This window comes from Talaromyces proteolyticus (genome assembly GCF_021365285.1).
Source record: "Talaromyces proteolyticus strain PMI_201 chromosome Unknown BGW36scaffold_8, whole genome shotgun sequence".
Taxonomy (NCBI): Eukaryota; Fungi; Ascomycota; class Eurotiomycetes; order Eurotiales; family Trichocomaceae; genus Talaromyces; species Talaromyces proteolyticus.
In genome coordinates this window covers 502,866-529,788 of record NW_025764284.1, presented here as the reverse complement: position 1 = coordinate 529,788, position 26,923 = coordinate 502,866, and the positions used below count along the sequence as shown (strand labels likewise).

Below are 26,923 nucleotides of genomic sequence, written 5' to 3'. Positions count from 1 at the left end.
AGTTTCTCAACTGATATTTCATTGGACTTTACGATAGATAACTAGAAGCGGCTATTAGACGTAACAAGCCACCAGTCCGTCAGCCTCAATTACGTATCATTGGGCCAATGCCATTATACCTTTTCAGGGGGAAAGGACAAGGATCTATCAGCCAAGAACCAAAAAAGACGCACATATACCATTGGACAATAATGGGTCGCGTCCTTGAAGCGAGCAGTAACTAGTTGGTTAACTAGTCGTGACTAAGCTTGTCTACTTTTGCTTAGTAATAGCTTAGAATAGTCCAGCCCGGCCTGTGATTGGCAGATGGCAGTTAGGAGTCACGATGCCCCACGTGATTCTACTACGTATCGCAAGATCCACCTTCGCTTTGATCGTGGGGGAAACGTATAATGGTTGATACGCGCCAATTTTTCAATACAGCTCTCTATGCGATTAAAGGCACTATGAATAGCGCATTGTTGGTCCATCGTTGAGAGGATTGGTTGGCTCAATTGCTCGGGTACAACAAGCTTGGATACAAGCTCAGATCGCCTCTCTAGGAGAAAAATATCCTGAGAAGCAGAAGATAGATTGAGAGACAAGCAAAAAAGGAGAGCAGAGAGGAAAAGAAAAAGAAGACTATGGCAGATGACGCCGCAACAGACACTCCCAGATGGAGAATCTCCAAGGCATGCGAAGAGTGTCGTCGCAGAAAGATCCGCTGTGACGGCGCCGAGCCTTGTCAGCACTGCAAGCAAAGAAGCCTAGAATGCGAATATCGCGGGTTTGTGCGTCAGCGCAAACGGAAGCACGAGCTCGTTTCCAGAGACGCTGCTGCCGAGGATAATGAGGACGATGGTGTCGCTGATCCTCCTCGGGCACCGTCAATATCGGTGCCAAAGGCAACGGCAACGCCATCAGCGAGACCTTCAGTCTCTGGTACTGCTGGTAGAAACAGTGTGATCAATTATAGCGTGGCTGCGACGCATGTTGCCTCCCCGTCATGCGTCATTCAGCTCTACTATGGCCCGACATCTAACTTCTCGCTGATGCAGTTGATGTATCGGCAGCTGGTCGAGGGCTACAATAGCAGTAGCAGCAGCAGCAACAACGATCCTTCACGCGAGATTGAAGAAGCTGGCCCTGGCTTGGATCTTTTCAGCCATAGGCGATTGTTTTTTGGGGATCTAGCTGGGAACCAAGACATGTCGATTTCAGATACAGCCGGCTTGGCTTCGTCTGTATTTTTTATTCTCCCATCTACGGCATCTAAATACCTGGAGCGGTATCTTTCAACAATCTACTACCTGATGCCTTGGCAACCTAAGGAGGAATATCGACGGCGATTGGAGCAACTGTACGATAAGGGCCACAACATGTCCCTGGAATCACCAGAAGCGACTATCATGCTTTTGTTTCTCGCAAGTGGCGCCGCGATGGTAGAGGACATTGAACAAGGAGAGTTCTTGTTCAAGAAAGCAAAGGCTAACGCGGCTAATCTTGATGAACTCGTCAATTTGCAAGCGATTCAAATACCGCTTATTATGATAAGTATATCCCTATTCCTCCTCTAATTGCCGAAACTGACCCTTCTCTTACGCCCATTATCAATCTGAGAGGGCAAGGCCGAATTCTGCATTTTTGTGTCTTGGAACTGCAGTCCGAAAGGCTATAGCGGCTGGCTTGCATAAAAACACACAGCTTCAAGTCGAACAAACATCAGGGGATGCCAGTGAAAAGAGGATCACTTTCTGGAGTCTTTTCTTTTATGAGAGGTATGTTTATCTGTCTCAATTTGTTGGAATTGCCTACTCAAACGATTGTTCAGTTGGATTTGCTTTGGTTTGGGCCGACCGATATCTATTCCAACCCACGAAATCGCTATTCCCGATCCCCAGGACCAGCCCATGCTTCTTGCTCTCGTCGAGCTATCACGTACCATGGCAAAATCTGCACGAAACATCTATGGTCAGCGCCATGACTCTCTCTTGCCGATGTGGAAGAACGCCAAGGAGATTCGGAAAGATCTTCAAGCTTTTGCACGACGTGTACGTGGTGTCTTGAACTTCGGACTTGAAGCATCTCCAAAACCGGGGGAGGTAGGGGTCTGTCAGACTATTCTGCTCCTATGTATGACTTATCAAACTACCTTTTGACTGTGTGCGTTTCATGTTCTGATCTTAGGAACAGTGTATCATCACGTGACACTTCTCACATTCCGTCCTTTTCTCATCTTCAGGGCAAGATGGCAAAAAGACAAACCGGCAAAAAATCATGAAGACTCACAGACCGATGCCAATGATAGTGAACAAAACACCCCGTCATGGCTGCATGAAGCGTGTGAATCATGCCTGGAATCCGCAAGGTGTATCATCCGTTATCTCTCAGATGCATATCAAGTGAACATCCGAGTGCGAGTATGTATTTTCTCTTCTTTCTCTCTACTTTATCAGTTCTAATACAATGCAGGAAATCAAATACCACGGTTTTTTCCTCGAAAGTGCCTGCTTCACTCTCGCCTTTGACATGATGCACACGAATTCTCGAACCGCAGAGAAACACTTACCATGGGTTCGATCTGGCCTCCGATGCCTGGCTAGCATGCTTCCCAAGAATCAGTTCCAGGAACAAATTTCCATGACGATGGCCGCAATTCAGCAGATGCTCATCGCTGTATTCCCCGGCCTGGCAGCTGGGGGTGGTCCTGATTTGATGTCGAGTGATATTAACAATCAGAACTTTGACCAAAAACCCGCAGCCGCAGCTGCGGCTGCCGGAGCCGGCGGCGGTGGTAATGAAGAATTCTACAATGGTAGTCCTAGCAATGGCAGCAGCCATGAATATATACGAACCCCCACTTCACATCAACAGCAGCAATATCAACCACGCAAACCCCAACAACAACAACAGCCGTTCAACAAATACAGCCCCAACACTGACATCACCAATCCATCCGCGTCCGCCTTCTTCAATTCCCTCGGTCAGAACCTGCTGATGACAACCCCAATAAGCGGCGGCGACACCAGCACCGACAGCAACACCAACAATAATCCCGACGAACTTGTCGATTTCACCACGGCGGATATTAATTGGGAGAACTTTGATTTTTCGACTATGGATTTGGAGGCATTTCTGTCGATTGACCCTACGGTGGGGAATGATAATAATGGTACGAATCATAATGGTGGTGGGAATGTTGGCTTTCCATTTCCTATATGGGGAGGTGGGAATGAACAAGGGCAAGGTTTTGGTGCTGTATGATCTAAATGCTTTCTTTTTCTTGATTTATCTTCTTTTTGTATATCCTCTGGGTTTTGTTTTTATATTTCACCTTCTAGGGAAAGTGAAGATGGGATTTGGAGCTGGTCGATCTTTGATATCTATATAACATTCGAAGATTTATGGTCTTTGCATTCTTGGCAATTCCTCGATAGTATACACAATCTTTAAGACAAATTACAATGTGTTCGCAAAGAAAAAAAATTGGATACCCGACATTGTACTCCTAGAATTCGAGCCTGGCATATCTGTCAGATAGCAGTATATCCCACCTTGGCGTCAATGAAGCGGAATCTTTCTTTCTCCTTGCGGTCCTTGACAACGACCGCAACGGCGATGAGGAGGATCATGTCAATTGCTATACGACCCTTAGCACTGTAACAAGATCTCGCTCATACAGAGGATGGAAAATGACGTACCAACTATACCAAATGCTGCAGTGAAGATGAAATCTAGAATCCGGTTTGCAAAGTTGGAAAACGGCCCAACGCAGCCTACCATCCCTGCCGCATTAAGAGCGGTCGTGCAGGTATTATCCGTGACGAATGGAGGCGAGGTGCTGTTGAAGTAACCACAGCAACCGAACTATAAATCAAATCAGATTTTCAGGTCTTAGAGTATGAAGAGATACGAATCGTACCTCCTGCTGTAGCAAACTTTGCACATTCGTTGGCTGAGTTCCCCAAATAGTACCTAGCTCTGCGCGTGTCTTGAGCGTTTCGATCCAGATTATCAACCCCAGGACAAGCGTGAATGTGCCACATGCAACGATCATCCATCCCTGGAGCTTGAGCCAGAAGCGGCTTTCGCGGAGGATCATGCTTGGTATAGAGATGGCGAAGGTGGCGAAGACGAGTATGGCATTGATGAGTCCGGCTATATAAAAAATTAGCATTGATGTAAGTTGGCAGGGCTTTTCGGTGGCGGTCAGGTGCAAACCTTTGAATGGTACCATGCGCAGAAGGATAATCTTTGGAGCACTATGCGAGGTCGGCGTGGAGTTCACCTCCTGGTCGAATAATAGGGATGCTATCAGAAGAATAACACCACCACCGAGAAATAAGAAATCCGCGGCACCATAGCTGAGTAAAACCTTGTCGATTTTCATGGTTGCCGATTGTATAACGGATTAGAGCAGTTATTATTGATATTGTCAAATCGCCTTGAAAGAATAGGAGGCCTATGACCAGCGTCTGTCTAGCAGTCGAGAAGCGTCGAGTAAAATTAAGAGAGAAAATGTTATTTGCAGGACCTTGCTCTGCAGCCTGCGATGAAATGAAAGGAACTGAAGTAATGAAGTGCTCGGCACGGGGAAGCTCGAAAGTGCGGGATGGGAGCCAGAATAATAATAAATAATTCGAAAAGCCCAAGATCATGCAAGTGTTCTCCGGTAGTGTCGTAAGGCCCTCAACTGCATGCAATATTAATGCCGGAAGGAGTCGCTATCGGAGGTGGTGCAACATGAAGCGTTTCAGATCAGCTATCCGTAGGGTACCACACATCAATTATCGCCAACAAGAATGAGAGGCAATGTCAAGGTTAATATTCTTTTAACAAAAAAATGATGAGAAAATTATTTTGCAGTTGAATAATCTCGAAATGCATAGTTCAGTATATGCAAAATAAAGGATATTGTAAAGTAAATTATGTGGCCATCCGTCTGGTCCATGCAGTTAAAGTCGCCTGTCTCATCATATCTCGGCAGGTTTCATAACGGCATTGTCAATTTTCATAGCTTTAAACAGTGATGTGCTATGATGACTCTGTGTCTCAATTTGTGCTACGTGTGCGGATCTGGTACTGAAATAGTCCAGAAAAGACACAATCTCTTTTCTATCCCTATCTGTACACTGGAGGCTTGCAGCAGCTGGGTAACTAACCCTAGGCTCTTATCTGGCATATGATCAACCGGCGGGTTCTTTGCAGACTTGGTGCTACCCAAAGATCACGAACCTAGTCGTTATTATGACCCATAATCTAGCGAATAGGAATTCGTTCAAGTGATCGTGAACTTCGTGATCTGCTATGAGCAGCTTAAGCAACAGAAAAACCAGTGACCTCTTTCGGCCACAATAGCCATTCGTGCCATTCCTCACTCAAGGCAGCGTCAATTTCAGCAACTAGAAATCGAGCCCATCCGCACATGTACCACTGATTATCAATGTGCTGGAGCAGTGCCGAGTAATAAGCCAAAATAATCATAGCTTCTGGCTGACGGTCGCGCAGCATATCCAGATATCGTTGTGGAATAGAAATAGGCCATACAAAAATGGTTGGAATGAAGTCTTCTTTTCGCCTCATTCGAATTGACACCTGCGTATACGTATTCAGAAGCTCGTGTATAGCTAGTGCGTATGCATTTGTATTTTCTCTATCTTGCGCAAGACGTGCAGACGCGCAAAGCTGGAGAAGACCAGTCACTCGGTCGAAATCCGATGTCTGATGAGGACCGGCTGCTTCGTGTGCCATGCCTTTTCGTACGAGAGGGGCCAGGAAACTGCTAGACACGGTTTCCCATTGTGTCTGTAGAACGGAGTTGCATCCTCGAATCATATGGAACCAGTCAAATATATCTTTCTCAAAATCATTTGACTCGGTCCGTCGGGGAGTAGCAAAAGCCAGAACGACAATAAAACATGAGAAAGCAAATATTGCAACGCAATTTGATTGATCAACATGATTCAATACATCTCGGAATATCTCTAGTGCAGTTGAATGGTGTGCATCGGCACGCAGAGCGAGGGATTCTCGACGATGAGGATGAAGATAAGCCAGATGCAGAGCAGATACGGCGAGAATGCCTCTCAAAAGAAACTCATGGCGTAGACCCAGCTGCACTACTTGAGATTGCCACAGATCATGAAGGTCGGGACCACAGACAGCTGGGAGCGTCCTATAGGTGATGGTGCTATAATGATGCAGCAATTCAAGGTCGCCAACATGAAGCCCAGAGGGAGTTATGGGCAGGGCCAGTGGCTCGCCCAGTAATTTGCTGGGGATAGACGACGTAGATTGGCTGGACGAGGTGATTGGTGATTCTAATGTCTGGCTGGAGCTTGCAGCTCGAGGCGTTGGCCTGGGTTGAGGTCTGCTAGAAGAAGGTCGCAGAGACAGGTCGCAGTCAATATTTCTTCGAGCACAGTGAGAGCACTGTGGATACTTTTCGTCACACTTTGGGGTATTTCACGTCAGCGATCCTCAGCATGCCAGTAGATAGCAAAGAGGGGATACTTTAATACGGCGCAGTTTGCACTGGATGCAGCCGTTGCGGGACTTTGTATGCGACCGCCGCGTAGTCTTCATGACTCGACAACAGGATAGTGCATCTCTAGGAATGTCCACATTGAAGCTGTTAAGTGACAAGATGTTCGAGGCTTTGCTGGAACGGGCGTAGCACAGGCACAGACAGGCGCCTGGGGAAAGAGCGACCGAGATCCCACACAGCAGGCAGGACCGGGCCGCTTCCCCACTACGTATATTGATTTGGACGTGGCAGCCTTACTTGTCAGGTGTTTACTACGACTGGGTAGGCTTAGTACTGGTTATAAATAATTACATTGCATATCCACTAGTAACTGGGAGCCACCGCTTGAAGGATGCCTGGATACAACTGTATATCTTGCATTTTATATATGTCCCGTGACGCAGGAGCTCACTTCTTAGAAGATATATGACCTCGAAAGAAGCGACCAGTAGAAACAAAAAACAGCAATTAAACATGAATGGTAACATATGTAGCAAACACTAAATCGTAGCTAACCATCATGTTCCTGCAGCTGAAGGAGCGGACGAGGCAAAGCATCTGTTGATTGGAGAAGTGCATACTGCCTACGGACTAGCGGTATAGTACTGATTGGCACCATCCTTTGGCAGACGAATTATTAATCATGCGTCCTCGTTCTCATGGATTTATAGTCTATATAGCAATAACAAACTGTGCGGATAATATTGGATGATAGATCATTGCCCTGAACCCTACGTGCTATTATCCGTGCTCATGCACGCTGGCGGTAGTGGTAGTAGTAGCACAGCTGTGGATCCGATGATTATCCCAGTTTTGGGACCAAAAATAGGCTATCGCTAGCGTCAGCCACGCAAAACACAGGGGATGCCAGCTAGCTAACTAATATCCGTTTTCCAATGTTGGACGATCAGCCGCTCCTGTTGTTTGCTATTGAGGAGGATATAACTATGCCGGGTTTGTAAATACGTACCATATACTCTTACAGTATATCGATGCTTCTACGTGAACCAAGCACTGCTTGCACGGGAGATTAATAATTCATATCTTGCCCACGACGAAAAGACTAGTGATTTCAGCTTCAAGGCCATCAATCTGCACACGACACCAGTCCCACTACCTGGCTACCATACTTGACCAGCAGCCCCATTCCTTGTCAGATGGCCGTTTCCGGCAGCTGGGGCATGCGCATGCCGCCTGCTGGTTTGTGGGGCGTATTATTGACCAGTGGCAGGGCAAACGGAACGGGGTATTCAATGATAGTAACAGGAATCAATGCCATACCATACCCTCATTGTTAAACAATGATCGAACAATTATTATAAATACTTTTGAATACCGTGATCAAATCGCCGGCTGGAGCTGGCTGGAGTCAGCTTTTGCAGCTTGCCCGGCCGGGACTAGTGACAAAGCTTATACACAGCTGAGACACTAAGTGCACGCTAGCTCTGTCCTAGATGTTCTATTCGAGCCGACAACGATAACCGCCCGTAGTGCTTGCTTCAAATAAGAGCAGCCGTAATAGTAATAGGAGTAGTAGTTATGCTTCCCATTGCATGCACTGTTCCAATTAGTAAGAGATGAGGCTATCTGTAGGTAACGGTATTACCGCAGGTCTTGGTCAAGGGCGGACCCGCAGCCATCACCGGTAGCTGACCAATGACAACAGGGCCAGCGGGTACAGCCGCCTTCCTACTCGCTCGTGCAGGGGGCGCGGTGGGCCTGTATTTTTCTCTTGTTACCGCCGGTAGCCACCGCCTGCCGTGTGCAGCACGAGAATCAGCGGTTTGCGGTCTCGAAGCGCCGGGTCCAACGGATCTTGGCCCTAGAATGACGCTAGCCCCGGCCAAGTGTCCAATCAGAACCTTGCTCAGTGGAGCCCTTTGCCGGGTCTGCCGCCGCTGATTGGGCGCCTTTTGTCTCAGCGCATCACTCTGCCTGGCTAGCGCGCCGCTGATTGGCCGAGCCGGGGGCCTGGGGACCACCTTCCCCAGCCGCCCGCGCCGTTGCCCTCGCTTGACTCCTTAAGGCTTGAGGGCAGGTCATCGCCCGCCGCCCGCGCCCATCTATTATGCCTGTTCTTCTCTTTCCCCCCCCAAAGATCCTCCTTCCTTCTTCGAGACTTTACCCAAAAAACTCCCACCAAAAACGCGTTACTCGATTTGGCCGGCTCGTCCATCACCCCAAGCATCATTCCTCTTTGGGGCACTTCATCTACAATTCTTCATCAAGCTCTCACCACACTTTCTCTCGCTCGTCTTTGTGCTTTTAATTTATCTGCCGGCTCATCATGGCTGATCTCTCCACTGTTGTCCCTGACGAGCACGCCTCGCCCTCGCAGGACGACCTGCAGCAGCCTGGCAATGGCTCTGGCGTCGACCGCAAGCGCCCACGCATGAGCGCTGCTGGCGATGACGATGACGACGACGACGACAAGACCGGTCGCGAGCGTCGCAAGATCGAAATCAAATTTATCCAGGACAAGTCGCGTCGCCACATCACTTTCTCCAAGCGCAAGGCCGGCATCATGAAGAAGGTACGTACCAGTCGCGTCCCGCCGCGCTCTCGCCTCCCACTCCGTTCGCTCTCACCTTTGCGACACTCTCCATCTCAACACAACTTCTGTCTCAAGTTTGCCATGATGATAAACATGAACGCTGACCTGATCCCGATTGATACAGGCGTACGAATTGTCGGTCTTGACGGGCACTCAAGTCTTGTTGCTCGTCGTCTCCGAAACCGGCTTGGTCTACACCTTTACTACTCCCAAACTGCAACCTTTGGTCACCAAGCCAGAGGGCAAGAACCTCATCCAGGTACGTACCCTTATTTGCATATCTCTTTCTCCTGCTGAGTCGCGCTAATTGCCTCAAGGCGTGTCTGAATGCACCCGAACCCTCCGCTGAGAACGGCGTCGACGCCACTGATGTTCCTGCGGAGTCTCCCGAAGATGTCTCGCACAGCAATGTCAATGCACCTCAGGCAAACATCCCTCGCGCAGGCGGTATGCAGGCTGGGTACATGACACATGAACAGCAACAGCAAATGGCCTACTACCAAAATCTTCAACAACAGCAGCAGGCACAGGCTGGTGGTCAATACCCCGGTATGCCCGTTGGAGGCAGGATGCCACCCCAGCACCAACCAGCTGCCTAAATTGCTACACACCTTTCATTGAATGGTTGATGGTATCTTACGAGACATGTCATTTATCTCTACTTTGCCATCTCCCATCTTACTTCCCGCGCATTTGATACCCTTGCGACGCCATACAGCTGATTTACACTACTAAGTTGTGTATTACCTGGATGCTCGACCTCCCAACACCTGATATTCGAGAACCCCTAGGCTTTGTTACTCTAGTCACGCTTTTATATTTCGATTCGAGCTCTGGATCAGGGCCCTTGACTTTTGATCCGGCGCATGTTTCTTTGTACACATTCATCATCACTGTCGTTAGAGAAAAAGGCGGGCAGAGAATTAATTCGCCTAATTGAAAAGTAACAGAGGGCCGGACAACATAAAACTTGACAAAATTGGTGAAATTCTGTTTAGAAACGAAGCAAGCGGTCGGCTCATTTGTGATAGCGACTCTTGATTTCATTCTAGACATCGGTGGAGATGTGGTGTTTCTGGAGTGCGGTCCTTGTGCCTTGTTTCATATCTTGCGTTCGGAATTTCTGCAACCTTTCTTCCTTGTGTTTGGTCCGTTTCCTCTCAACTTGTTCAGGCTTGCGTTGTCTTGCCTGTTCTCTTTTGCTGTATTTTGCAGTACGGGTTTGCATTTTCTTGACCTTTTTTAACTATTATCTCTTATCAAAGTGTATCAGAATTTGTCTCCATTTATCCATAGGCTTAATTCTGGATGCCAATAATTACAGTAAGATAATGTAATTCTTGGCGCGCGGATGAATGTGAGGATTTGTGAATTGCCGTCTGCGGTTAGTGTTCCCGTGTTGGGCAAGTAATTGCACTGTCCCGAGTTGTTACCACGACGCTTGACCTATATATCAATAGAAGTCTGGTTAGACCTATAGCTAACCATCCAGGAAACTTGATACGCGAAGTACACGACTAGCTGTGCGATTATCAAATACGATCATGAAAATGAAATTGTCGAAGTTTTTTTTTTTCTCTTTCTATTTGTGAATATCTATAATAAAGACAAGACGCTGACCAAACTATCGCGGGATTGCGGGAAGATGTTTCACTAGCTCTCTTCGTGGTTGGAGATTTAAAAATTCATACCGGTTGTCAAATATCAATAATAGCCTTGGATACACAGAACTAATGTTCTCTTTAGGAATCAGCCGGGTTCCACGTCCAGCCTCCATGCAGCGCTTGCAAATAGGCGTGTGTTGAATGTACAAGCCGGAGCCAACTATCCATCTTGGCTCTAAATCCACAAACTTCCGTTGATATTCAGCCGGTGACTGGAACAACTGGGACACCGGGATTAAAGTATAAATGTCAAAAACCTGGATCTCCATTTGCTGGCTCACGCTTGGGATTCTTTTTCATGGTGATGAAGTACCTCATCAGGATATTCTTGGATGCCGTCAGATCGGGGCTCTCTTCTATGGACGTGGTCAAAAAGAAGAGTGTTAGGAAGGTAGAGACTTCCCATTACTATGGTGATACAAGCGTTTGTTGCATCGACTGTCTCGCTATTCTCTTCGTTTGGCACTTCATGAAGGTTGATTGAGTCCATAAATTAGCTTCGACCCAAGGGATCCTGATGGTTTTACCCGGTATTTTTTCTCATTATTTGTTAGATTCCCATGCTGCCTGCTCTCGATCTTGGAATTCTTGGAATGAAATCTCAAGGTTTGTGATAGGAAGAGGCTGGAGAACTAGAAATTATTTAAGCGAAGCTCGGATATCTTCTCATCTTGTGACTTACCTTCCATGTCTTTTGTATTTAATTTCCTTAGCTTTATTTTAAACTCCCTGCCTCGTTCTCTAAATGGTTCTGACGGGTGTTGGAAAGTAATGTTGTCGAGAACGACATATTGATCGGTAGAGTCTGTGATGGGCACGTCATACTTGACATTGACAGGCGCTGCTTTGGTCTCGCTGAACGGGGAGCTTGCACGGAGAATGGGGCGAGTCATATAAAAGAACAAAAATATATGCGCAGTTGTACGGAAATCGTAATGATCTAAGGAATGTATGCATTCTGATAATATAAGGAAGATGGCTGTCTAGGAATGCAGAAGTCTAATATATAGCCCAAGGTACACAAAGAATCTATCTATCACAAAGGAACAGCTTCAGAATGGTTTTAGCGTGGGGAAAGCCAACGTATCATAACAGGAATCGTTTTGTGTTTGAAATCGTTTGCACGCATTTCCTATTTGGGGAGTCGCTACAACGACGCCTCTACTCCTACAGGTCAAATGACTGGTTATTTTATTGCCCTGACAATACGCTTAGGCAAGTACCACATAATCATTGACCCTTTACTAAGCTTCTAATTGTAGTGGCTTCACAGCTTAAAAAGGGTGTCACCTCTAGTGGTAACCACAGCTTCAAGATCACGAATATCGTTCGTAGCCTATTTCGGTCAGTACACGGCTATTCTTTACGTAGAGGATATGACTCATAAGTCTTGCCCACTAACCAATTTTCCTACAATGTAGTCGTGTATTGTCACAAAGTATACACCTATATCGCTGAAAACACTTGGTTTGAAGGAATCACTGAATCATGGTGTTGTAATTCAGCTGTTCTGTTTTACCGAAGTCTGATTATTTATTGATAGGACTAGTTAGGACTAATATAAACAATTACAAGCAGTTGAATAGTCCTTCTCAGTAAACCATATTTTTATTTATACTACTGTCATGTCGAACCCTCAGCCCTAATACGGGTTATCCAAACAGCCGAACCACGGTTAGGACAGGATACGCCCATCATAACTAGAGCTTATTAAGTAGTCGCTCTTTAGCCTAGTGAAATAGATCAACAGATTTCCTTTTTCTCGTAGACTCGGGCAGAACACTAAACCTGATTACCGCCAATTAGACGGTATACTTCGGAATGGCCGGGCCGCACCCGGGCTTTACAATTACTTTAGATTCTGCCTACATAGGCAAGATGGCAGCGTTAAGTAACTCTTGTATCCCTTTTAGGTTGACCCATTTTATTATTAGATACTTTAATAAATCTCTAAAATAGTTCTCAGAGGATTTCCCGTGCCTCTTTTATGGCGAAGTTAGCACTTATAAGATATAGAATTATTTCTACAGTCTCCTGTTCTTTGGAACCATCTTGCAACGTTCTTGAAAACTAGTACACCCTTACCGTTATCACAAACACTTGGACTTCCTCCGAGAAAATGAGCAAATCCGAGACCCCGACGCAAGCTACGGAGAAGGAGAAAGTCCAAGCAGATCATCCAGAAAGCGCTGGGGAGCCAGTTACTCCTGTCAAAAAAGAGACCAGCTATGATGAAACACTTAGCGCTAACAATGCAATCCAGGGGAAAAAAGTGTCAAAAGGGCAAAAAAGTCTCCCCGACACCCTATCGTAGCTACATACATAGCTCGACATGTCCAAGTCTATCCTGGGTCCTTCCTGCTGCGGCTAAAAGAAAACAAATCATGAGAAATGTAAGCAATTCCCACTGGTCTCACTTTAGACCGGGGGATCCTGTTCATCGTCTCTAGTATTAGATTTTGAGATTAATCCTGCCGCTGCCCACCGTTGCAGTAATTTGAATGGTCGCTTTAGCGTGTTTGTTAATGTGGAGTCCAGGTTTTCGTCCTCGTGGTTGTTTTCAGAGTCTGTAATGGCCTCGCTGTTTCCTCCTAATGGTCCGTATGTTCCGTAATTTCGGGGACTCTCGCGATCATTGTTACTGGGCGAGAGTGCGTTGGATTTCCCACCCATGAATACCGGCGCTGAGACACGTCTTGACCCGATACCTTGTGGATTTTGTCGTCGACGAGCGTTCCTGAGCAGACCCATCACCGCATGTGGAGACTTTGCAGGGTGATCCCAAGTCTTTTGTGGATTGTCATTTGATGGGAGCGAACGCCGGCCATGACCACGTGACAGAAGTGATAATGTTCTTCTGCGAGAGTACTGAGTAGGAGGAGCGCGACTCGGGGCTAATGGCGAGTCCTGGATCAAGGCTGCTTCGCTTTCTGAATCGTCTAGATCGGCCCAAATTTGGGCCGACTCGTTATTGAATGTTTGAGCGCTGAAAGTCTGAGCGCGATATCGATAAGGAGAGGTTACGGGCAAGCTCGGTGTCCGTTGATGAGACGACTCGTGTCTCGGTATTGATAACAGGGGTTGTCGCTCCCCAATTGGTAATTCTTCGTTTTCTGACCGTTCAGGGACCTCCTCCACCATGCCCATCCCAGGTCCCAAGGGCGTTTGTGAGGTGCTTGGTAGTGTAACACCTACATGATTATCAATATCTTCCAGCCTCCAAGAGAGGCACAAAACGCCCCCAAGCAGAACAATAGTTCCCAGGGCAATGAGTCCAGCATGAAAACCGGCAAGCTGAGACGCCTGTCGAAAATAAATCAATCCATCCAGAATAGCGATGATGTTGTATACGCAAAAAACAAAAGGGTAAAGAACGCTGGTGCTGCAAAGCTTCAAGCCTCGGTGCATATAATACAGTTGTGTCAACGCCAAACAGACCATTCCTATTAGGATAAGCCACGATTGCCATCGGTTGAACTGGTTGACATGATCGACAACCGTTCGGACGAGCAGCTCGACCGCTGACTTGGCCAGCAATAGCGTGTGAGCTGATAGAACCCCGCTGCAAAAACCAAAGGCTAATCCACGATAAAATTTCCCGCGAGATGGGGTGATCAAGGCACCATTCAGTTTGATAAAGCGAGACTTGAAATTATTCGGCGATGACAGAGTTTTGATGAGGCGAGATCCGGCAAGAACGAAAACGACGATAAGCCCAGTGACTACCATCCATGCGATAAAAGGCCGCCGATGGAGAAGTTCTAAAAGCTGATCTAGGGTATGCGCAGGTTCTCCAACAGCGCCGAATGTAGCTATCAACACTGCCCCAATGCATACTAGAGCCGTGCCTAGAAACGAGTATTTTGTGAACGGCTCGCCAAGAATGAGTGTTGCGGAGATCGTGTTAAATACTAGCCCGGACTGTCCACTGCTCAGTAATAGATCACATAGTAGACATCCCCAATAGATCGCTTACCGACTGGAGTGTCGAGAGCACCGGGAGTGGTAGAGTCGTGATCTGAATAGTACTTCCAACAATGTTCGCAACAACGAACATCAGCATGCCCAACTATACGCGCACATTAGCGAGCCCACCCCGTAAAGGGCAACGAGTCCCAGAGTATAACCATACCTGCCATCTTCGTCGTTTATAGGGGGGCCTTCGTAGCTCATACGGCGATTTCTCGTCTTCGAGTAAATGAGACTTCCGCTGCAGGGTGAGTCCAATTGCCTGTAGACTGGTGGAAATCAAGCCGACGAGGACTCCGACCTGGTTGGTTCTGTTAGAAGCAGTTCTGCCATACAGCACTTGACGAGAGACCTACAGCAATACTCCCCTCAGGCGACAAGTCACCGAGCTGGCCCATCTGCGAAGCCGAGGTGCATCGAAGACGCCGAGACGCAGAATCGCATGCACTTAGCGGAGGGATCTATCCGTGGCAGATGCTGGACATATCGCCGCCGCAATCAGAGGGGACAAATAGAGGGGGGGATAAACAGTAAAAATCGGGCGACAGCGTTATTATAATGGGACCCAGGGGTTGATGGAACATAAAGAATAATAGTCGAGTCCGTCAGCGCTGTGTAGTTATGTAGTTATGGAGCCTTGGCTGCGGTCGCACTGGTCAGTCAGCGGACCCGCTGCCGCCTCGAGCTTGCTTGGACCACCGGACTCTCTCAGGCAACCTCACATCCCGAGAGCGTCATTCCCTCACCGGCTCATTCTGAAACCACCCTGTCACTCGGCCAGCAGCTCGTGAATCGCACCCGCAGAGCAGCTGCAAATCCTAGGCCTCGTTCGTTTGGAGGCCGCACCACATCGGCCTGCGCCCTGAACAGAAGTGCCATTGCTACCCGATTCCATCCCACCTGTCGCAACACCTTCGCTAATACCAGCCGCCAAGATGTCGCAGCGCCATGCTCTCTCAGACGACCAGGTATGCAATAAGCCTGGCGCCCTGCCGCATAAAGACCCAGAACTGACCGTGCTTTGGCGGAGGATAGGTCGCGGGTGAGCTCCGCAAGATGACCGCGTTCATCAAGCAGGAAGCTCTTGAGAAGTCAAAGGAGATCCACATCAAGGCCGACGAGGAGTTCGCGATCGAGAAATCGAAGCTCGTTCGCCAGGAGACGGCTGCCATTGACGCTCTCTACGAGAAGAAGTTCAAGCAAGCTGCCATGTCCCAGCAGATCACCCGATCCACACTCTCGAACCGCACCCGGCTTCGTGTTCTGTCCTCCCGCCAGGAGCTTCTGGACGAGCTCTTTCAGCGTGCCCGTGAGCAGGTCGGCACAACTTCAAAGGATGGGAAGAAGTACCAAGGTGTTCTAGCTGGACTAGTCTTGGAGGGTCTCTACTATCTGAATGAAGATAAGGTCCTGGTTCGGGGTCGTAAGAAGGACTCCGATGTGATCAAGAAAGCTATCGAGGATGCGAAGAAGGAATTCAAATCAAAGGTCGGCCGAGATGTGACAATAGATATTGACGAAAAGGACCCGTTGCCAGAGGGATCGTGAGTTTCCTCCTAACAGTGAGGGACGCCGACGTTACTAACTTGTGCTTAGAGCGGGTGGTGTGGTTATTATCGGAGGCGGTGGTAAGATTGACATCAACAATACCTTCGAGGACCGGCTGCGACTTTTGGAGATCGAGGCACTCCCGGCTGTTCGCGAGACCCTTTTCGGCAAGAATGTCAACCGCAAGTTCTATGATTAAACCAATGGAGCCTTTTCTTTCTGGTCGGTTATGTTTTCCATTTGACCGGGTTTTGTTCCATATGTTATATATCTACGAACTGTATTCTCATAGTCGGCCCATCCGGTCTCGCATTCTCCTCAGTCTTGTAGGCTTGGTATGTTCAGGGTCATTAATACACAAAGAACCACATTCAGGTGGTGTACAGATTATTCGTGTAGTTGTTGTATAGTTACATGCTTGAAGCGATTTAATTCGTGTCAACCCAAAGAATCACTAGTTGATGCAATCATTACGGTCATCCAATCATAAACCCAAGAGATAGAAATGCGTAATGTGAAAGGTCTTGTCACTCGTTATTTTGTATCTTGGTATCGTTTGCGTTAGTTTCGCTTGGCCTTGTAACATAATCTCGCACATTATTTTGGACATTTCTCGTTTCACGTTCGCCATTTGCTAGGAAATATGATTTCAATCGAGATTTGGACCGAACCGAAAATACGATTCTGTAATATAGAGCCTCAAGGCTCTGCTTAGCTTCAGTTCGCTTTAGGTGAGAGGCACCTGAATCTTTGATAGCACTGAATATTCGTTTCACCCCCTCAGCTAGAGCATCAACATCAGCATTAAATTGACTTTCGGCTTCCTTGCTGGAGAAATCGGCTGACATCCGACCAATATCGATGGCAATATTCAAAAGGGACGTGGTTGCATTGAGTTCGGAGTAGTCATAATTATTTGCCGTTTGGACTCTAAGCAGTTTGGACTCAAAGCGTGCGTGTTGTAAGTAGTGGATTATTCGTTTGATATTAAGAATATCTGTGGACGATTCTTTGAGAACAGTGATGTCGTCGAGCAAAAAAGAGACCGCCAACCTGGCCCTGAATAATGAGATTCTGGGGTTTGTGGGTAGGATACGTTTAAGTAATTGACTTTGAAGAGTTATATCCCTGACTGTTTGGAAAGTGGATTCGGCAACAGGTCTCATCTAAAGCATGTTAGTGGCAGAACTCAGTTTTTGAAAAAGGTATTTACTAGATGGTCGAAACTTTCCAGCGAGATACTTTGCAGTACCCCATCTATTGCCGTTTCTAGAGTTGAGGAAATGATACTATTTGTGTTCAGAGATGTGTCAAGTGCTAGGCGGAATAGAAGACATAAAGTATGCCTTCGGGTTTCGTCATTTAAACTGAGCAGTGGGAAACCAGATTAGTGACTCTATATTTAAATTGCAGAGGGTCTAGAAAAAGCATACTCGCAAGTGATATCTCTCAGTAGCTCGAGGACCGAAAGAAGGTATTTCCAGTCGCGGTTGGAATATCCTGTGGTATGTTAGACAAATCCACTTGGCGTAGCATCTATAGAATTCTCACCATGATCCTGGGAATATTCTGGAAGAATTGGCTTGGATATATTTACAGCTGTTGGGCCCCCCCCCAGCCATTGAAAAACACTCTCAATATCTTCTGGCTGGACGAGCGATTCGACACGTTCACGTCCGACTTGCTTATCAACAGTGAGCGTCGCAGTCAGTCTTCTTGGATATATGCTGAGAGCTCACCTTTAGTGATCTACAATAAGCATATCGCAAGTCATCCCGAGGCTCTACTGGAACTATGTCCATTAGTCAAGTGATTTGTGGATGAGGAAGCTTGATGTACCTGATTGAAGAATCCATAGCAGAACTTCGTCGGGGAGAAGCCCTCTAGATAAGGCAAAATCCAATATGCCTGAATGGAAGGCCCTATCACGGGAGCCCGGTTCTGGAAAGACAATACATTAATCACAAAAGCAAACAAGAAGAGTTCAAGACAATCTTACCTCTGAGAAAGGCCTCACTGGATGATGGAAGGATTGAATTCCGCGGAAACTCAGGAATTTCAGGATTGGAATTTCCCTGAAAGAACGACCAAGACTTTTCTAACTCAAAAGCTTCTGTACGCCGAACCGCATTTAGCAATCGTTGGATATCTGTTTCTTCCCGTTCCGCAGCAAACGCGGATGCAAGAACATCCTCACGAAGACCAGAAGCATCGGGTCTAGTTTCAGAGCTATTAGACACATCATTCTCATGGTTTTCCAGCTGGGCCTTTGCTTTTGCCACACCAGCTTCAGCCTCACTGTCATCCACAGAGCGGGTCACTAGGGATTCCATTGTGAATTTGTACTTTTTTCGGTTTATGTTCAAAGTCGGTCTCTTGTGGGAATCCTTGAATTTTGAAATCCGAAATCGTGTCGATGTAGTTGAGTCATAGGCTGAAGGTTCTCGGTCTCTTTTGTAGTTTGAAGAGGACGACGAGTCGAGAAATTGATTCAAAAGATCGCTAACCGATTCCAAAGAGCTGACAGAGTCCGCACTTTCAGCATCCGAGTCAACAACGATTTCCTTGCCATTTTTTATTATCCGTTGTGACGAAGGGAAGCTTCCACCAAAGGAAGAGCTTGGCTGGAAGGCGGCGTCGCTGGCGAGATTCGCCTGACCAGAAGTCTGACGATTCGCTCTACTGGTAGAGTCAAGCGCAGCTTCATTTCGTCGTGGATCTAAGCTGGACTGGGGCAATGGCTGCGACGACAGCAGCTGCGATGGGAGATCCGAGGGGGGATCACTTAATGGCGAGGACGATGGTTCGTTAGGTGCGGGGGGAATATTTTGTTTGGAGGCTGGCCTCGAGTTATGGACAAAGGTAGGTCGCTTGAAGTAATCCTTAATAGTGCGTGGCAGGGACATGTCGTTTGGAGTGGAATGAGGGTTCGCCTGAGGCACGCGCGACCAGTATCCTTTTCATTCCATGTTGATAAGATGTCGTTGGTGAAGAGCTGTCTGGACTCAAAACAGCTTGGCGGAGAACGCGCAGGCAGCCTCGAACGCGAGCCGCGTGATCACGTGACGTAATTAGCGTATATAAATTTCTTAAAAATTACGATAGCTTTTGGTGCTCTGTAAAGAATTTACCAATGAGCACTACGCAGTACATGGCCCACGTCCGCCTGGAAAACTAACTTGAAGAGACTGTTTTAAATGAAAAGCTTGGTGTCATTAAGGGCAAACCGTAGGTTCTTTGAACTTTTAGTCCGAGTGCATGCCACTATGTTCTTGCCAGGCATAGAGTTCGCAACTAGTCCTGGGCAACTCCCTCCTGCTACTAGCACACTCCGTATTTCGCTAGCCCGAGTTTCTGCCCCAGGCCACTGCTATTATTATTCAAGAAAGGGTAAAAATGAATTTGAGGGTGGCCGTATATGAAACGATCACCTCTTGGAATCAGGATCTATCTATAGAAAGGGAGATGTATATATCTACGACATGACGTCATTTACTGGAACAAGAACGCTAGCCGTTTCTGGACCCCATCGGATGAAAACTAGTTCCATCCGGACATGCAGAGAGATCGGACGGGAACACAGATACATTAATATTAAAGTATTATACAAAGGCGGGGCCGTCTAGAATTCGTCCGACTCATATTTAGCCCTTAAAGACAGTGATATTATCGCTTTTTATATGAATTTGATAATCTAATAAAATAATAGATACATCCTTAGGGGAATCCTGAAACCCAAAGGAGCGAATTCCGAACCTTGGGGGCCGTCGATCAATAATAATAATGCATCTAATAATGGAATTGCACGATGATCATCGGCAGGGCCAATGTTGTGCTGCTTGATCGACTGTCTAGTTAATTAGTACTGTCTGCTCAGGTGTACCCCCCCGTCTTGGTGATATGAGTTGACAAACTCAAGCTTAAACACACCCCAGACGAGCCGATTATTACATTTAATTATTATTCACATTAGTTCCACGCATGTTTTTAAACTTGCACGTGGTGGCAGCTGGATAGGAGTACGCATCGTAGCCTTGGCAAACAAAGGTCTCCACTCACTGACACCTAAATTACAAGTTACAAGGGAGTGGAAAAGAACGAACGTTTTGCACGTACTCTAACTCTCTTCTACATAGAGAATCGCGATATGATAATCTGCCCGTATCTTGGTGACTTGATCGATCATACTATTAATATTCACGATTTATGCTGCAGCTGATGCGCGAAGCCAATCACCGCGCATTTAGCATTCCAGTATTAGTCAGCGCTGCACACCACCGTTCATTGCGCCACTGTCGGGCCGAGCGAGAGGCTGAACCAGATTATATTTTTGGTTCTGGATTTAGGATTTTGAAATTTTTTTGCCATCGAAAACTTATCGAGCGCTCTCCTGGGAAGACGATGAATGTACGTACGTACATGCTTTAAGCCGTCAATCCGGAGGGGGGCTGGCACGGTTACGCAAAACATGATACTAATTACTTACTCCCTTAATTAGTAAGTAAACCGTCAGCGTAATGTAAGAAACCATAGCGGCTTGGCGGCTTAACGGTAACATTGAATCATAATGAGTATTAGTTATTCCTGGATTCATATTAATTAGTTGCTATTTGGACGCGGCACTATTGAATATATGCATATTGCATAGAGTTGCATCTTGATTCTTCCCCGAGAAGCCATGGATAGAAGGTTTCCTGCATGCTAACAATGAACGGATGCCTGGGATGTTGTGCCACCGGTACTCTCTCATCGTGCGCTTTCACCGCTCGGACGATAATGGTATTGAGATCCCGTCTCCAGATGGTCGTTATATGCTGGTGCTACACTCACCACAAGAATATTATTATAACAATACACGCAGGCTGCCGTAAGACCCGAGCGGCCGAGCGCACTAGAGTTGTAACAGCCAGTATCTGAGCATTACTAAGTACGGATATGGGTATTGGGTAATAATAGCCCAGGCTTCCCGTCAGCTCCGGTCCGCCAATGGCACTAAAAAGCAGGAGTCCGGACGGGTGCTCTCGCTGGCCCCCCAAAAAATCCCAAATCCAAACTAGACAACCACTGCGGTGTTTCCATCCATCCAGCCTGGCATCTTCCAGCCTCGCTTTTCTCTCTCTCTATCTGTCCTTCTCTCCCTCTCTCCCTCGCTCTCGTGCTCGCTCTCGCTCTCGCTCTCCTCCTTCCTCGACCCGAGTCCTTCTTTCCTCCAGTTTGCTTGGCCTTCGCGACTCGCCCCCTTCCGTCAACCACCGTTTCATATTGCGATTCGATTCGCCTGCAGTCCCTTACTAAGAAAAATCCCCCGGGTCGATTTTCCATCACGTACCTGCAGCCACCCCGGCACTCGACGCCAGCGCGATTGACTCGAACTACACTCTTTCTCGTCGTCCTCGCAGTCTCATTTCCGCGGTCTTCCGTCGCTCTGGCTGCTGGGACTGATATACCCCTTGAAGTACTCGGAGGAAACGAAGTGCGGACTGGCTGTGCTGTCAGCGTCCGCCACCGCGATCGGATGATCCAGCATCAAGGCGTCTAAGCACTTGTCATTTTGTGTATGCCCTTCGGGGTGCCTGCAAGCCCGCCATGGCTGTAGTTCAGTTTGCCGGCGATGGGAATGGAAACAATCATTTGCAACCGCCATCTAACGACCTTTTGCAGCCGACGAACAGCGAGATCTCAAAACCCACGAAACGCCAACGATGGGCAACCCAGCGCAAAACCAACTCTGGCGGCCTGAAGAAGCGCGTCTCCATCGTCGACCGCTTCCACAGACGCAACCATTCAAAAGACGAGAAGCGCAAGTCGGGCGCCAGCTCGGCCGATGGTACGAACGAAACGCCTACGGAAGACGGCGAGCCGGAACAGGAACCCTCTCGCCGTGTCTACTTCAACTGCTCCATACCTGATAGTGAGCGTGATGAGGAGGGTAATTTGAAGGCCCATTATCCGCGTAACAAGATTCGCACCGCCAAATATACCCCGCTTAACTTTATCCCGAAAAACTTGTGGCTTCAGTTTCACAATATCGCCAATGTTTACTTCTTATTTATCATCATCCTAGGTGTAAGTCACTCTATTTTCTTATATAAAAAGGCATAGCATAAACAATGCTGATTGGAGGCTTTAGTTTTTCGCCATTTTTGGTGTCACGAATCCCGGAATGAATGCCGTACCCCTGATTTTCATCATTGTCGTGACAGCATTGAAGGACGCTATCGAAGATTGGCGACGTACTGTGCTTGATGCTCAGCTAAACAACTCACCTGTCTATCGTCTGGCTGACTGGGAAAACGTAAACGTCAGCGAGGAAGACGTATCTGCGTGGCGTCGTTTCAAAAAAGCATGCACTCGCACAGTGATAGCAACGTACAGGGCAATGAAAGGAGGTAAAAACAAACAGGTTTCAGATGGTAATGAGGATGAAAGGCGAATGTCAATGGCGACCTACCGTCAATCGATCTACTCTACACGCGACTCTTACTATGGAGCCAATGAGCAAGACGCCATTCAAATGACTCCTGTTTCATCACCACACCAGGAAGCACACGTGAATGGATGGCCCGATGAGGTAAACGGAGCAGGAACAAATGGATCTGTACAGCCAGGTCAATCTGTCCCAGAACATGTCGCCGCAGGTACCAAAAAATCAGGTAGTCTTGTCGATCGTTACAAGCAGACTCCTCAAAAGGCGCGCTTCAAGCGAGAACATTGGAAGAGTGTCCAAGTTGGCGATTTTGTGAGATTGTATAATGGCGACCAAATTCCAGCTGATATTGTCATCATTTCTTCTTCGGATCCCGATGGCGCCTGTTATGTGGAAACCAAGAATTTGGACGGAGAGACGAACTTGAAGGTGCGCCAGGCACTACACTGTGGCCGTGAAGTCAAGCACGCTCGAGACTGTGAAAAGTGCGAGTTTGTGGTCGAGAGTGAGGCTCCCCATGCCAATTTGTACGCTTACAGTGCTGCCATCCGATGGCCACAGCGAGATCCAGCAAATCCTGAGGGTCCTCGCAAGGAGATGGTGGAGCCAATCAACATCAACAACTTGCTACTTCGTGGATGCAGCCTCCAGAATACTGAATGGATTCTAGGAGTAGTCGTATTTACTGGCCCAGAAACGAAGATTATGCTGAACTCAGGCGAGACGCCAACGAAGAGACCACGGCTTGCACGCGAAATGAACTGGAATGTTATCACGAATTTCACCATCCTGTTCATCATGTGCTTGATTACTGGTTTCATCAACGGCTTTGTCTGGGCATTAACTAACGGCTCATTGACCTTCTTCGATTTCGGCTCGTATGGTGGCTCGCCTGCGGCAGAAGGGGTGGTGGCCTTCTTCACTGGTCTCATTTTATTCCAAAACTTGGTTCCCATCGCGCTCTACATCTCTCTCGAAATTGTTCGGACATTCCAAGCTCTGTTCATTTATTTCGATAAATTCATGGTGTATGAACGTCTCGACATGGCCTGTGTCCCTAAATCTTGGAATATTTCCGATGACTTGGGCCAGATTGAATACATCTTCTCCGACAAAACAGGAACTCTAACACAGAATGTGATGGAGTTTAAGAAGTGTACCATCAACGGCGTCTCATATGGCGAGGCATACACAGAAGCTCAATTAGGTATGCAGCGCAGAGAGGGCATTGATGTTGAAGTCGAAGCTGCCAAAGCTCGCCAAAAGATTGCAGATGGCCGTGTGCGCATGTTGCAGCTCTTGCGGAACATACACGATAACCCTTACCTGAAGGATGAAAATTTGACATTCGTTTCTCCTGACTATGTAGAATCACTTGCTGGTAAATCAGGTCGTGAACAGCAACAAGCTACTGAAAGTTTCATGATTGCCCTCGCTCTTTGCCACACGGTCATTACTGAACATACCCCGGGTGATCCTCCTCAGATTGAGTTCAAAGCCCAATCACCAGATGAAGCAGCTTTAGTTGCTACGGCTCGTGACTGCGGTTTTACTGTGCTGGGAAGAAATGGCGATGACTTGATCTTGAATGTCATGGGCGAGGAACGTACATACACAGTTCTCAACACCTTAGAATTCAACTCCACCAGGAAACGAATGAGCGCTATCATTCGCATGCCGGATGGAACGATTCGACTTTTTTGCAAAGGAGCAGACAGTATCATTTATAATCGATTAGCACGTGGCAAACAACAGGCGCTCCGTAAGACAACAGCTGAACACCTTGAACTTTTTGCCCGAGAAGGCTTGCGAACTCTCTGTGTGGCTGAACGTATATTGGGCGAAGAGGAATATCGTGTCTGGAATGAGTCTCATGATTTAGCAGCCCAAGCTCTTACCGACCGAGAGGAGAAACTGGAAGAAGTCTCGAGCGCAATTGAACAAGAGCTTATGCTTCTCGGAGGCACTGCTATTGAAGATAGGTTACAAGATGGAGTGCCAGATACTATCTCATTGTTGGCAGATGCTGGTATCAAACTGTGGGTTTTGACTGGCGACAAAGTCGAGACTGCCATCAACATTGGTTTCTCTTGCAATCTTTTGAACAACGATATGGAGCTCATCGTCTTCAATATTCCAGCAGACCAGCCGGAGCTTGCCTCTGCCGAATTGGAAAAGAATCTCGCAAAACTCGGAGTGACAGGATCTGATGAAGAGTTGATTGCAGCCCGTCAAGACCATAGTGCGCCGCCTTCTACTCACGCATTGGTCATTGATGGCGATGCTTTGAAACTTATGCTCGACGATGAATTAAAGCAGAAGTTTTTAATACTGTGCAAGCAATGCAAGGCTGTTCTCTGCTGCCGTGTTAGTCCTGCTCAAAAGGCTGCTGTCGTAAGAATGGTGAAAAACGGTTTGAATATCATGGCCTTATCTATTGGCGACGGTGCCAATGATGTTGCAATGATTCAGGAGGCGGACGTCGGCGTTGGTATTGCAGGTGAAGAAGGCAGACAGGCGGTCATGTCTTCGGACTATGCTGTCGGCCAATTCCGCTTCCTGCAACGGCTGATTCTTGTTCATGGACGTTGGAGTTACCGACGTCTTGGTGAGACGACTGCCAATTTCTTTTACAAGGTAAGCAGCCCTATCCTACCATATAATTGGATTCATAATTAACTCTATGTCTAGAATATCGTGTGGACCGTTTCTCTTTTCTGGTACTCCATCTACAACAATTTTGATGGTTCCTACCTTTTCGATTCTACCTACATTGTCTTGGTCAACTTGGCATTTACCTCGCTTCCCGTCATTTTCATGGGTATATTTGACCAGGATGTGGATGACAAAATATCACTAGCTGTTCCTCAGCTATATATGCGTGGTATCGAACGTAAAGAATGGTCACCGTGGAAGTTCTGGTAAGTTCGAAGCGTGCAAACCCCTTGACTTTTTTTTAACCCTGTACTACTTCTCAGGTTTTATATGTTTGACGGCTTTTACCAATCTTTGATGTGCTTTTTCATGCCATATCTGCTCTATGCCCCAGCTACTTTCCAGCGCGGGGATGGGTTGGCTCTCGATGACCGGCAACAAATGGGTATTCTGGTTGCCTCCGCTGCGGTAGTTGCCAGCAACACGTATATTCTACTGAACACTTATAGGTGGGATTGGTTGACAGTCTTGATCAATAGCATCAGCAGCCTTCTTATCTACTTTTGGACTGGCGTTTACTCGTCGACAATTGCTTCGGCCCAATTTTATCGACACGGAGCAGAGGTTTTTGGGTCTTTGAGCTACTGGACGGTATTTTTGGTCACTGTCGTGCTCTGTCTTCTACCTCGATTCGTCATCAAATCGGTCCAAAAGGTGTTCTTCCCTACAGATGTGGATATTATTCGCGAACAAGCTTCCCAAGGTCGCTTCAAATACCTCGAGAAATTCGAAGCATATGTCCCTCCGGCGACGAAGGCAGTCGGTGAAGGGGAGAGTCCTGTTGGCAGCGATACGTCTGCGGTGTCTTCGGTGGTCAAACCCATTGAGCCCCAGGTGAGGAGTGATCCCACCCTTGATGAGGATGAGCGACCCATTTACCCACCCTCCATCGCCCCCACAATCACAACTCACAATCCGCGTAGTCAGAACGGTAGTAATGGAACCAATTCTACAGCTGAAAGCTTTGACTTCGGAACCTACCAACGACATCACCATTGGGACCGAGAGCCCCAACCTGGCTTGACGGTCAATCGAAAACGATCTTCAGCAAACAGCAGCGACTTCCCCAACGGCAATTTATTAGCACGAATTGAGTCGGCCGGTGCAACACCACAGAGTCCTCACAGCCCGTTGAGAAGACCTTATGATGTCCACGCTGTATAGTCGTTTCTTTTCCATGTTAGTATTCACCACACCTGTTGATGACACCTCATCCTTCTTTTCCTTTTCTTTCGTGATATTCTTTGTGTGTCTATATATGTTTCAAGACCTATTTTGAGATCTTTTGTCTTTAATTCTCTGCGGCTACATCTTTGCAATCTCATATAGATGGCGTCTGGTAGGAGTGATGGTTTCAACGGTTGACGGCGTAACAGGGGTTGTTTGTATCATCTCGCATCATGATAAATGTGTTCTTTGGCTATCCCAATCTTGTTTCTTTTCTTGTCCGATTTGACTTTTAATTTTCTATTCAATGATGGCTCTTTCAGTTTTCCGTCTTCAGTGTTACAATACTTCTTCCAGCTCGACGTGCTTCATAC

At 47.3% G+C, this 26,923-nt stretch overlaps 9 protein-coding genes across 9 annotated transcripts; 5 read left to right on the top strand and 4 right to left on the bottom strand.

Moving 5' to 3' along the window:
- Positions 1–623: 623 nt before the first annotated feature.
- Positions 624–3,243, top strand: BGW36DRAFT_428937 (uncharacterized protein; the record flags this gene model as incomplete). Its single annotated transcript, XM_046220623.1, has 5 exons — positions 624–1,533; positions 1,643–1,757; positions 1,811–2,112; positions 2,173–2,399; positions 2,452–3,243. The coding sequence occupies 5 exons, from the start codon at positions 624–626 to the stop codon at positions 3,241–3,243; spliced, it is 2,346 nt and encodes a 781-aa protein (XP_046070187.1).
- A 269-nt stretch (positions 3,244–3,512) lies between these two features.
- On the bottom strand, positions 3,513–4,369 carry BGW36DRAFT_428936 (uncharacterized protein; the record flags this gene model as incomplete). Its single annotated transcript, XM_046220622.1, has 4 exons — positions 3,513–3,619; positions 3,681–3,846; positions 3,902–4,137; positions 4,201–4,369. 4 exons carry the CDS (start codon positions 4,367–4,369, stop codon positions 3,513–3,515), a joined length of 678 nt encoding a protein of 225 aa, XP_046070186.1.
- Positions 4,370–5,295: 926 nt separating this feature from the next.
- BGW36DRAFT_344165 (C6 zinc finger protein) lies at positions 5,296–6,651 on the bottom strand (the record flags this gene model as incomplete). The annotated part of the gene is made up of 3 exons (XM_046213166.1): positions 6,493–6,651; positions 6,402–6,432; positions 5,296–6,323 (listed from the first exon to the last, which is right to left on the bottom strand). Exons 1-3 carry the CDS (start codon positions 6,562–6,564, stop codon positions 5,296–5,298), a joined length of 1,131 nt encoding a protein of 376 aa, XP_046070185.1. The 5' UTR covers positions 6,565–6,651.
- A 1,906-nt stretch (positions 6,652–8,557) lies between these two features.
- Positions 8,558–9,720, top strand: BGW36DRAFT_196082 (MADS box transcription factor Mcm1). The gene is made up of 3 exons (XM_046209835.1): positions 8,558–9,038; positions 9,184–9,318; positions 9,377–9,720. Exons 1-3 carry the CDS (start codon positions 8,793–8,795, stop codon positions 9,656–9,658), a joined length of 663 nt encoding a protein of 220 aa, XP_046070184.1. The 5' UTR covers positions 8,558–8,792; the 3' UTR covers positions 9,659–9,720.
- A 246-nt stretch (positions 9,721–9,966) lies between these two features.
- On the top strand, positions 9,967–10,577 carry BGW36DRAFT_196087 (uncharacterized protein). Its single transcript, XM_046209836.1, has 2 exons — positions 9,967–10,443; positions 10,552–10,577. The coding sequence occupies exon 1, from the start codon at positions 10,124–10,126 to the stop codon at positions 10,394–10,396; it is 273 nt and encodes a 90-aa protein (XP_046070183.1). The 5' UTR covers positions 9,967–10,123; the 3' UTR covers positions 10,397–10,443; positions 10,552–10,577.
- A 2,564-nt stretch (positions 10,578–13,141) lies between these two features.
- BGW36DRAFT_428933 (uncharacterized protein) lies at positions 13,142–15,090 on the bottom strand (the record flags this gene model as incomplete). Its single annotated transcript, XM_046220621.1, has 4 exons — positions 13,142–14,644; positions 14,700–14,792; positions 14,856–14,993; positions 15,049–15,090. 4 exons carry the CDS (start codon positions 15,088–15,090, stop codon positions 13,142–13,144), a joined length of 1,776 nt encoding a protein of 591 aa, XP_046070182.1.
- A 537-nt stretch (positions 15,091–15,627) lies between these two features.
- BGW36DRAFT_398366 (putative ATP synthase subunit E) lies at positions 15,628–16,439 on the top strand (the record flags this gene model as incomplete). The annotated part of the gene is made up of 3 exons (XM_046218403.1): positions 15,628–15,660; positions 15,728–16,236; positions 16,289–16,439. 3 exons carry the CDS (start codon positions 15,628–15,630, stop codon positions 16,437–16,439), a joined length of 693 nt encoding a protein of 230 aa, XP_046070181.1.
- Positions 16,440–16,767: 328 nt separating this feature from the next.
- On the bottom strand, positions 16,768–19,146 carry BGW36DRAFT_298805 (uncharacterized protein; the record flags this gene model as incomplete). Its single annotated transcript, XM_046211469.1, has 7 exons — positions 16,768–17,406; positions 17,454–17,607; positions 17,674–17,740; positions 17,792–17,924; positions 17,980–18,032; positions 18,080–18,181; positions 18,240–19,146. 7 exons carry the CDS (start codon positions 19,144–19,146, stop codon positions 16,768–16,770), a joined length of 2,055 nt encoding a protein of 684 aa, XP_046070180.1.
- Positions 19,147–21,826: 2,680 nt separating this feature from the next.
- Positions 21,827–26,546, top strand: BGW36DRAFT_299629 (phospholipid-translocating P-type ATPase domain-containing protein; the record flags this gene model as incomplete). Its single annotated transcript, XM_046211553.1, has 4 exons — positions 21,827–22,306; positions 22,371–25,304; positions 25,359–25,588; positions 25,646–26,546. The coding sequence occupies 4 exons, from the start codon at positions 21,827–21,829 to the stop codon at positions 26,544–26,546; spliced, it is 4,545 nt and encodes a 1,514-aa protein (XP_046070179.1).
- Positions 26,547–26,923: the final 377 nt, after the last annotated feature.